General features: G+C 37.3%; 1 protein-coding gene across 1 annotated transcript; it reads left to right on the top strand.

Moving 5' to 3' along the window:
- Positions 1-6,306: 6,306 nt before the first annotated feature.
- CBG10433 lies at positions 6,307-11,601 on the top strand (the record flags this gene model as incomplete). Its single annotated transcript, XM_045236813.1, has 11 exons — positions 6,307-6,446; positions 6,520-6,608; positions 7,403-7,886; positions 7,932-8,119; positions 8,164-8,317; positions 9,313-9,719; positions 9,765-9,876; positions 9,985-10,302; positions 10,877-11,215; positions 11,264-11,354; positions 11,395-11,601. 11 exons carry the CDS (start codon positions 6,307-6,309, stop codon positions 11,599-11,601), a joined length of 2,529 nt encoding a protein of 842 aa, XP_045094279.1.
- Between the last annotated feature and the right edge of the window lie 446 nt (positions 11,602-12,047).

Raw genomic sequence — 12,047 nt, 5'->3', positions numbered from 1 at the left:
CTCCTAGGAATCTCAAAAACTGAAAAAGGAGATAGATTTTTTCTGTAAAAAACTTTCAAAAATGACAATTTTTGACATTATTTCTTCCGGAAAAGGACCATACATGAACCACTAATTAATTTTTTGAGAATCATTTGAATCATCTTGGAACTCCACAAAATCAAATAAAAAATACTGAAATTATGGTTTTAGACCTGCAATTGTGATCGCGCCAAACTTTTTTTCTGTAGATCAAAAATTAATTTGCAGTTCGGAATTGTTCTGTGGGAGGGCGTGAGCCGTTTAATTTTCAACTAATTTATTAAAGAATAAAGAGTTCGGCTGACTCCCGTATAGAGTTTGGCCTTCCTCCGAGTTGTGCTCGTGGTCCCCATTCGTATCCATCATTGTCCCTCGGTGGTCGAGCTGCCGTTTAGTCGTTCTTCGTAGAGTCGGAATGGATCGAATGAAGTCATCTTGTCGTTGGTTTCTTCAGTTTATATAGCGACGATTGATCAAATCGTAGATAAGATAAGATGATTAGGCCACCGATGTGGTTTACACGTTGAATAATACCGAATGTATATTTACTTAAAGTTGAGGAAGAAATGGCAGGGCCATTCCTTCCGCAACACATTTCCCTCTAAATTTCATTTATGTGAGCCCCTCGAGGAGTCGAACTTGTGGGTCCACCGATGGAGGTACCGCGTTGCTACCAGATGAGCTACGATAGCGCATGCTGCGGTGCCAACTGATGCCATATATGGGTTCAGTGATTCCGACTTTCGACTTACGACTCCCGACATCGAAAATTTCCCCTTTCTGGCATCACCTTAAAGGAGGCCGGACATGAAAATTTTCAAAATTCTAGTTTTCTGATATATGACACAGTACAATCGGAAAATAACAATGGGCAGACCATAACTCCCTGTTACTGTACAAGCGAGAACGCGACCGTTCTTTTAAGCGGCGCCGAGTCTCATATGTGTGCGATGCGGGAGAGGCTGAATCGAGTGTTCCGAATGCGCGCGTTTCCTAGATGGATTCTAGGTGGGTGGGCGATGTGTGCGATATGGGTCTGATACGGTAGGCCGACTACAACACTCCGAAATCCCGGATGCGCGCATTGTTTACCGTAAATCCACCGGCAACTTTGTCAATTTTTCGTCAAATCGAGCCTACACTTCTGGTTTTTCGATTATTCCTTCGACATTTTTTGTGAAAAAGTGTTATGGCAGAATAAAAAATCGCTGAATTCTTGCAGAAACATGTCTTTCACTCGTTAATTGCTAAGTTTTTCGCCAAAATAGGTGATATTGAGATTTTTTGATTCCACTTTGTAATTATTGTAAAAATCGTATTGGTGGAATAAAAAAAGTATGCAATAATTACAAAGTGTAAATTATAAAAATTTTCAATTTTTTCATGCAATTTCAAAAAAAGTGAAAGTGAGACATATTTTTTGAAATGAAAACAAAACAATTTTTAGCGATTTTTTTCCCATTTTCTTCTGTTTTTGATTGTATTTTTAAAATATGAATTTGCATATCAAATTAAAATGAAAACTGTCATAAGTCTTTTTCAAAACAAAAACATTGAGTTTCGAAAAATTAGTAAAATGTCGTTCAAAATATAAAAGAATATGGAATAATAAAGGAAAAGTACGAAATCGGAAGACCTGAACAAAATCACATCACAATAGAACTTAACTGATACTTCTAGGAACCCCCAACCAACGTTTTAGTTCATTTCATCGAGTGCCAGCAAGCCAGGCGAGGAGATGCTTTGCGGCGGCGGTGTGCCCCGTATATGCCCCACACCGGCGCTCTTTCCCTGTACCCAATTCATCAGCGCGTCATCCGTCGCCCATCCATTATGCGTATGCGCGCCCAGGACCTGTGCGTGCTTGGGTATCAGTCGTGCATCGCGGGTTCGACTCCTCCACTCCTGTCTGTGCGTTTTCGTTTTTTTTTTCTGTTTTCATGCGGCGACATCCTAGAATGGCCGAACAACTAGAAAAAGTCGGGAGTAATTGCCAAACAGTGAAGAAATCTAGTGTATATTAAAAAAATAAATGCTCGTCAAGTAGCTCGCAATCGCACGATTTTCCGACAGAATACATACTCTCGCTCCAAGAAAACTCCGTAGACTTTCGTGTCTGGCCTCCTTTAAAAAACTCAAAAAAATTTCTTGGCTTCCCTCCTTTATTTAAAAAAACCTTTATTTTCGGATTCCTAATTTTTGGGAATTCTATTGATAGATCAAGAACATACCTATTAGTATCTGTGCATTGCAAAACAACGACTTACATTTAAAAATTTTCAACAAAAAAGCCTTTCAAAGATCGTCACTTCAGGCTTCTTTGATCCTCCCAAAACCCCTAATCCGCTTATCATCAAAAGCCAGTCACGCCTTCTTATATGTACATTCGAAAATCTATTTTTCATTTTTCAACACATTTAAAATATTTGCAACCGATGTTTTGCTTCTAGCTAGTTTGCTCTATACATCTGTTGCACAGTTAGCCTCTTTCCCCAAAAACTTTTGTTTGAACAGACTGAAATTTTGAAACCTACCCCGAAAAGGGCTTTTGTTTATGTTTGACCTTTTTCAGGCAGAGCCTCAAACATTTCGACCCCACGCCTAAAACAAACGAAAATATGCGGAGTGCATTCTAGGCGAACTGTGTTGAACGTTTTGAATTGGGGGATAGTACAGGACAATGGAAAATTTTAACTTGGAGTCTTGTTAGTATCCTAGGAAATATCACCGTGGAAAGGTTGGTAAGACCATGGTCGGAGGGATGGGACTACTGTCGGCCTGTTGGGTCATTTTAGGAATTTGGGAACCTCAAATCTTAGAGAAAAAGGTCATAGAATATTCTTACAGCAAGTTATTTTTGGAAGAAGCTTCTCGAGTAAATGTGCAATTCACATGAGATCGCTCGCCGAGCAGGAAAGGACACACAACTTTTTTTTCTTTGAATTCTCAATGAATGAGGGGAGGGTTATTTCTTTTTTTCTGAGTTTCTTGAGAAAAAAAAATCTTGGAGTGTCTGCTTAGTGTGCACTTAAAGAGAGCAAAGGTTCCGGATTTTTATGTAAGTTTCAAAACATTTCTAGTGTTTGAAAAGATTTTTGATGACTACAAAGGGTATTTTAAATTCGGAACCATTTTCAAAAATGTTTCTTGTGAATGAAATCTTGAGATTCTGAAAACCTCAAGTTCTTGAATTTTGATGCTCAGAAATTCTGAGATTCTAAAATTTTGATAATCTACAATCCTTTAGATTCTGAAATTCAAAAACTCCGAAATGTTGAATTGCTGTAATTCTCAGTTTTTGAAATTCTGTGATTCTAAAAGTCTGAAATCTTTGAAATTCTGAGATTCTGAAGTCCTGATGGTCTGAAATTCTGAAATTCTGAAATTCCGAAATTCTGAGATTTTGAAATTCCGAGATTGTGAGATTGTGAGATTGTGAGATTCTGAGATTCTGAGATTCTGAGATTCTGAGATTCTAAGATTTTGAGATTTCGAAATTCTGAGATTCTGAGATTCTGAAATTCCGAGATTCTGAGATTCTGAGATTTTGAGATTCTGAGATTCTGAGATTCTGAGATTCTGAGATTCTGAGAATCTAAGATTCTGAGATTCTGAAATTCCGAGATTCTGAGATTCTGAAATTCTGAAATTCTGAAATTCCGAAATTTCGAGATTTTGAGATTCTGAGATTCTGAGATTCTGAGATTCTGAGATTCTGAGATTCTAAGATTCTGAGATTCTGAAATTCCGAGATTCTGAGATTCTGAAATTCTGAAATTCTGAAATTCCGAAATTTCGAGATTTTGAGATTTCGAAATTCTGAGATTCTGAGATTCTGAAATTCCGAGATTCTGAGATTCTGAGATTTTGAGATTCTGAGATTCTGAGATTCTGAGATTCTGAGATTCTGAGATTCTGAGATTTATCAATCAGGCCAAAAGTCCGAAAACCCTTGACATACCAAATTCAAAAATTCAGAAATTCAGAAACTCCGAAATTTTGATATTTTGAGATTCCGAAAAAATTTCCGAAAAAAAAAGGAGATTCTGAAAAATCGGAAATTTTGACTTTTGGAGAATTTTAGATTCGGAAGCTCTGAAATTTTGAAACTTTGAAATTCGGAAACCTGGATTTCTGAACCTCAAAAGTTCTGACATTCGAAGATTCTGAGAATTTTTGAGATTCTGAAAATTGACACTTTGTGAGATTCTGAAATACAAAATGATGAAAAATCAAAGCATAATCTTTCCCGTTATCTTTTTGTTTTCCATTTTACCCACTATCACATCATCATCATGAAAAATATCGTCATAAAATTTTCTCACACGAAATCTCAGAAAGCCAAAAAACCAAAAAGGTCAGAAAAACAAGCCAGTGTCACCTATTATTTACTTCTGGGCTCTCCATATTTCTTCTTTTCATCCCTGCCATCCAAGAAAAAAAAACTAAAAATACCTCAAAAATGTTTCAAAGGAGGGGAAAAAACACTTTTCCTATAGCTTTGCACCGCCCTTTAAAGTTGGTGAGCTGGAAGGAAAATTGCTCACATTTTTGGTCTTTGACGAACGTTTTGTTTGTTTTTCTTCCAGCTACTGGGTCATAGTTTTTCTTCATTTTTCATCCGCGTTTTCTCAGGAGAATTGGACAATGGAAATTTCCGAAAAACCAAAGTTCTTGGAGCAAAATATTTTTTGGGAAGTTCAAAATATTTTTTGGGAAGACTTTCAGTTTTTGAATTTAATTTCCATTCCCGAAACTCCGAGATTTTTGGAATTTGTCCATTCAATTACCATTAGAAAATCAGCCCTATGAAATTCCCTTCTTCTCGAATTTTGTTTAACAATCCACGAAATTGAAAATTTCCAAAAAGTCAATCTTCTATACAACTAAGGGTTTCTTAATCTTTCAATTATTTTGGGGGATTTAGTGGATTTTAATCGAAAATTTTCCCTATCATAGCTTCGTGCTGTTTTGAATTGGAAAATTCGGCTGAATAATGTTTTGATCTAACCGAAATTTTGATCTACGAATTCAGAAGAGATTTTTCAGTTTTTTTCAGATTTTGAGATTCTCTGAATTCTGGAGTTCCGAGACTCCGAGATTCTGATTTTTAGGTTCTGAAATATATAGATTTTTCGATTTTCAAAACTTTGAACTTTCGATTTCCTGTAACTCAAAAACTTGTGAATTCGTGAAACTTCCTTCCGAAAAATAAGAAAAATTAAAAGTTCCAAAATCGGAAATCCAATTAAAAAAAACAATATTCCGAAAATTCGAACTTTCAAGGATTCTAAAACTCTGAGATTCTGAGATTCTGAGGTTCTAAGGTTTTGAATTTCTGAGATTCTGAGATTCTGAGATCCTGAAATTCTGAGATTCTGAGATTCTGAGATTCAGAGATCCTGAGGTTCTAAGACTCTGAGATTCTAGATTCTGAGATTCTGAGATTCTGAGGTTTTGAATTTCTGAGATTCTGAGATTCTGAGGTTTTGAATTTCTGAGATCCTGAGATTCTGAGATTCTGAGATTCTAAGACTCTGAGATTCAGAAATTTTGAGATTCTGAGATTCTGAGATTCTGAAATTCTAAAATTCTGAAATTCTGAAATTCTGAAATTCTGAAACTCCGAAATTCTGAGATTCTGAAATTTTGAGATTCTGAAATTCTAAGATTCTGAAATTCTAAGGTTCTGAGATTCTGAGATTCTGAGATTCTGAAATTCTGAAATTCTGAAATTCTGAAATTCTAAGGTTCTGAGATTCTGAGATTCTGAGATTCTCCTCTCCTTCGTACGCTGTTCAATTTTCTCTCACATCATCCGTAGTCTTATCACAAAACTACAGAATACTTTCTATCCGATAAGTGATTCATATCAAGCAGAAATCACAGTCCTTGTTTCTGGCAGTATAAAAAGGTTTTGTTTTCCATAAAACTGTGGAAGTTTGAGAGTCAGCGAACATCCGATAATTTTGGTTTTCAAAAACACAATTTTTTGACTACAAACTCCTAAATTTTGGTTAGAAAACCCTAAAATTGTTTATAATCACAAATTGACTGATAACTGTTTGTCTGTATAGTTTCCGTGGTTTATTTTGTGTCCTATCTTCTTTTTATCTCTGCGTCTCTCCCCATTTTTCTCCCTCTGTCTAAGTCTCCAATCCTCTAACTTTTGCCTATTTTCATCTTTTCAAAACACTTTTAACAAATTCCAGATGCTTTTTAAATTCTTTAACTTTCCGTTCGATCATTTTTCAAAATAATAAAAAATATTTTCAGAAAAAAGAAATGAGTACCGATCAGAGGGATCGGTTGCTCGAGGGAGTTGGCTGGAAAGCCCGAGGGGATCGGATTCCAGAATTTCCGAACCCACGACCATTTTTTCCCCGACTCAAACACTCGATCAAGTTGATTCCGCTTTTTGTGAGGTGATGTTTTGAAAAATTGTCCTGGCCGGCAGCGGCTGGCCGTGGAGAGCTTTTTTAGTCTTTTGATTTTCAGAGTCGCTCTTCATACGTTTGTTGAGTGGTGGAATGGACGAGAGGCTTTTATAGACATTTTCAATGTGTTCCGACACTTTACCTACACAGGTCAGTAATTGCGCTCTGTTCGAATAGACTTATATTAATAACCAAACAAATTTGGTGGCATAGAAAGGACTTATATTAACCTGTTGTGTTTTCTAGGTCATTTCAACATGATGACCTAACTTTCGCAAGTTGAGTTTTCTAGGCCTTCATTATTAATGGTCTTGGTACTCCCATGGTGTTTCTAGGCCATTTTAACAATGTTAGATAAATTTTCCAAATAGTTTTCTAGGCCACCATTGTAAATTGTCTGATACTCACCTGTTATGTTTTCTAGGTTGCCTAACTTTTGCAACTCAGACTATTAGGTCACCATGGTAAATGACCTAAAAATAACCGGATACCCGCTTAGTAGGTTTTGTAGGCAATTTAACATGATGGCCTAACTTTTGCAAGTTGAGTTTTCAAGGTCATCAAATTTTAGGGCCTGTAAAACGCCTACCTGGGGTGTTTTCTAGATCATTTTAACATGGTGGCCGAACTTTTGCAAGTTGCGTTTCTAGGCCACCATGGTAAATGGCTTAGAAATCACATGGGGCGAATTTTAATCAAAAAACCCCAAACATTTTTTTTCAAAAAATACACTCCGAAATATCGCATCCAGTTTAGCGGCTCCAACGTTTGAAAAACTAATTTTTATGGTGCCCCTTTTTGTATTACAGGGACCCGTTTGGTACAGATTTTACGTCATTTTTTTTTAATTTAGCAAATAAATTCTTGTACAAAAAGATCAAAAAATCAAAGCAGGTGAAAATATGACATTTTTCCCTCTCTCTTCAAGCTTTCCAGTATTGCAGGTGTTCCACTAGGCGGAATTGGCAGCGGCTCCATTGGTACCGATTTTCGTGGCGGGTTCAATCGTTTTTCAATAATCCCTGGAATCAAAGAACAGACAGAGACGCAGAAATGCAATCAGTTCATAGCATCGGTTCACTCCAAAAAGACCTTTGAACTCATTTACCAGTCAATTTTGTCCTGCGCCGAGTTTCCAGCTACAGTACTACCAAAATGGGATTCAACTATTCCCGCAGAGGACGTCAGATATCGAGGACTGTTCCCAAGAGCTTGGCAAGAATTCCGACTTGGGACGTCGGGGATTACTGTAGTTGTCGAACACTTGTCACCGGTTATTCCAGAAGACTACTCGGATTCTTCGCTTCCATTGGCCAATTTCGACTTCCACGTGTTCAATGATTCTCCAGAAGAAGTCGAGGTTTCAATTACAATGTCATTCCGAAATGGAACTGGAAATAAGAAATGGAATGATGAAAGTCTATGCCAGTGAGTTACTAATATTAGGAACTCTAGGAGAAATCCGAATTTCAGAAGTCACAAGGTTCAAAAAGACACTATGGTTGTTCGCACTCTATCCCATACTGTAAAGGGTATGCCAGTGACATATGCAATTGGAACCGAGGAGAAAAATGGGGCAAAAGTTACCACGTGTCTTTTTGACCCGAATGGGACTGGTGGAAGGTTATGGAGTGATTTGGAAGCTTATGGACATCTCTCATGTGAGTTTTTTGTGTAAGGAATATTTGGGATTTCTAATTTTCAGCCTACGATCATCTCCCACCAAAACCCAAAGAGCTAGGTATCGCAGTTTGCTCCTCGTTCTTCGTTCCACCCGACGGATCGCACACCACACAGTTTTCACTGGCCTGGTATATGCCACAAGTACATTTTGGAACGGCAGAGCGGTTTTATAACAGGTCAGTTTTTTTTTTGCTTTATAAATTTTGCCGTCAGTGTATCCATTCAAATAGGTTTCAAGACATTTGTCGAAAATTCGTCGGAAAATTGCGATAAAAGACCAAGAAATGGCATGATACTTAACCTGATGTGTTTTCTAGGCTATTTCACACAGTGGCCTAACTAAAATGACGTAGAATTTGTCTGATATTTAACTGGTGTCTTTTCTAGGTCATTTTCAAGCGAGTGACTAATTTTTTCAAGTTGAGTTTTCTAGGTCACTACGGTAAAATGATCTGGAGATAGCCAAACGTGCCCCAGTTTTTTTTTCTAGGTCATTTTGAAGAGGTGGCCTAAATTTTGCAAGTTGAGTTTTCTAGAAAATCATGAATTCCGAACGGCCTAAAAATGTTCTTATATGACCCTGGTGTGTTTTCTAGGTCATTTTGAAATGATGGCCTAACTTTTGCAATATTGGTTTTCTAGGCAACCAGTTCCAAATGGCCTAGAAATGGCATGACCCTGGTGTGTTTTCTAGGTCATTTTGAAACTCTAACTTAACATCTGGAAGTTAAGTTTTCTAGGCCACCACTTTTTTTTTGCCTAAAACTGCTTTAACATAACCCTGGTGTGTTTTTAGGTCATTTTAACATGGTGACCTAACTTTTTCAAGTTGAATTTTCTAGACCACGCAACTGGCCTGGTGCTGGACTAACTTTTGTTTCAAAATGACCTAGAAAACACCCCAGGGGTGTGCTAGGCCATTTCCATGCCATTTTAGCCTGGTGGCCTAGAAAACTTAACTTGAAAAAGTTAGGCCACCACTTCGAAATGACCAAAAACGAAGAATGAAATTTCAGCAACGACACTCCGAAACATAGTGTATTTTTTCGAAAAATCTCGAGGAACACATTCCTCGAAAAATTTTTCGAAAAATGAAAAAACATTTTTTGAAAATTTTCGAGAAACGTTTTTTCTCCAAAAGATACACTCATTTTCACAAAACTGTTTCCAGACGATACTGCCGATTTTTCAATGGCCCCGATGCCGATGAGGTCGGTGCATCCATCTGTCGTCACGGCCTTCAGAATATTGAAACGTGGCAAGAAGCTATTCGAAAATGGCAAGACCCCATTATCAACGACGAGAAGTTGCCGGAATGGTATCGAAGCGCGATTTTCAATGAGCTCTATTATATCGTGGATGGCAGTACTGTATGGTTTGAGTATGATCCAGAATGGCGAACTGATGAGATTCTGATTAGCGAGGAAACTGAGAAACAGTTTAAGCAGTACGGCAGATTTGGATACATGGAGAGCTGGGAGTACTTCATGATTAATACGTATGATGTTCATTTTTATTCGAGTTGGGCGATTTTGAAAAATTGGCCACAGATTGAGATGTCCATGCAAATGGATTTTGGTGAACTAGCTCTTTAAAATTACTTTTAATGAATGCGATTTCTAGCCGATCAAGTGGATCGTGTGGATTATGGAACTGCTACATCTCTAGCTGACGGGGACACCATGACCATCAAAAGCTACGACCGAATTCCTCACGATATGGGACATCCGAGTAAGTACTAACCTTGTCTATTTTGTTTCTAGGGCTACAGTATCCATAAAATACTGTAGTCCCTGGAAAGCTTCTGCTGTCCGTTGTCCCCCCGCTTTTTGCTGCTTTTCAGCCCCCATCTCCCTTCTATTCAAGAACATCATCGACTTTCAGTGGCCGACCCTTGGATCCATACAAACGCGTACATTTTGCATGATACAGGACACTGGAAAGATTTGAATTTGAAGTTTGTGATCAGTTGCTATCGGGACTGGAAAATGATCGCCGAGGGGGAGGAGGATAGTCAGGAGATTTTAGAGTTCTTTTTGGGAAAATGCACGAAAATTGTGGATGGAGCACTGGAGAATTGGGATAAGGATAAGGATGGAATGATTGAAAATGACGGGTTTGCTGATCAAACTTACGATGTTTGGAAGATGACTGGCACCAGGTTAGTAGACGTTTTTCACAAATTTCAGTGGACAACGCTTGAATTCCGAAAATTCGACCTAAAATGTTTCCATTATTTTGAAAATTTCAGATTACACTGAAAATGAAAAGAGTTTGGTTTTTGTAATTGACAACTTTTTTCCATGTTTTTGAAAATTTCTTTTTGAGATTCCGAAATTCTGAAATTTTTACAATTATTGAAATTCTGAAATTCTAAAATTCTGAAGTTCTCAAATTCTAAAGTTCTGAGATTCTGAATCGAAAAACTCCAAAATTCTGAAATTATGAAATTCTGAAATTCCGAAATTCTGAAATTCGGAAATTTTGAAATTCTGAAAAAAAAAACTCCAAAAAATAAAAAGTCCAAAAAAACAGATACTTCAAACAATCAAGAAATAAAAGATTCCAGAAATTCGGATTCAGTTTTTCAAAAATTTCGAGTACTTCAAAAGTTTCAAATATATCTAAAATACTGAAGAAATTAAAACTTTCCACAAATGAGAAAATTTTTTTTATTTTTGTTAAAACAAACATATTTTTGTCCGGAACACTATAAAACCTGATATAAATTCCAGCGCTTACTGTGGCTCTCTCTGGATTGCTGCTCTCACTTCCTACATCCAAATGCTCAAAAGAGCCGGTATCCCAACCAAAGATTATGAAGAAAAACTGCTCATGGCCTATGAAGCCTACACCACAAAACTATGGAATGGGAAATTCTTCAAATTCGATGAGCTCCCAGATAACTCCAAAATTGTGATGGCCGATCAGTTGTGTGGATTCTGGGCTCTAACAGCAATGGATGAGCCGATTCAGGTGTCTGAAGGGAAAATTCAGTCTGCGCTTGAGACGATTTTCAAGTATAATGTGGAAATGTATGATGGTGGGAAGTGTGGAGCGGTGAATGGATTCTTGTAAGTGCTGGGTAGGAGGGTCCTAGAATCTGATTTGTCTACTTTTAGAGCCAGCGAACGAGTTGATGGATCCAGCATCCAGAGTGAAGAAGTCTGGGCTGGCATCACTTATTCATTATCTGCGATGATGATTGAAAAGGTATGTAATTCTAGGCCATTTGAAAATTTCTAATTCCTAGGCACCCATTTATTTACAGGGAATGGATGAAATGGCATTCAAGACATCTGAAGGGTTATTCCACTCGATTTGGAATCGATTCCCACTACAGTATCAGACCCCAGAAGCCATCACCGCTGATGGAATGTACAGAGCGTTGGGATACATGCGACCGCTTTCGATTTGGGCCATTCAACATGCGTTGGACAAGAAAAAGAACAGAAAATAATAATTTTTTTGTTTATTTTTATGAAATTTTTTTCTTTTGCATCATGTAACATTTTTTGGTTTGAAGAGAGAAATAAAACAGAACACTTTGTGGATTTTGGAGATGAAAAGTTTGATATTCTGAAAATCCGAAATTTCGAGATTCTGAAATTCTGAGATTCTGAAATTTTGAAATTTCGAGATTCTGAGATTCTGAGATCCTGAAATTCTGAAATTCTAAAATTCTGAAATTCTGAAGTTCTAGGATTCTGAAATTCGGAAATTCTGATAATCTAAAATTCTGCAATTTGATGATTCAGAGATTCAAAGATTCTGAGATTCTGAAAATCTCAAATTTCGAGACTCTGAGATTCTGAGATTTGGAGATTCTTAGATTTCGAGATTCTGAGATTCTGAGATTCTGAGATTCTGAGATTCTGAGATTTTGAGAATCTGAGATTCTGACAT

This window comes from Caenorhabditis briggsae, assembly GCF_000004555.2.
Source record: "Caenorhabditis briggsae complete genome, chrV, whole genome shotgun sequence".
Taxonomy (NCBI): Eukaryota; Metazoa; Nematoda; class Chromadorea; order Rhabditida; family Rhabditidae; genus Caenorhabditis; species Caenorhabditis briggsae.
The sequence above is the reverse complement of the archived record's forward strand: the minus strand, read 5'-3'. Positions and strand labels throughout refer to the sequence as shown.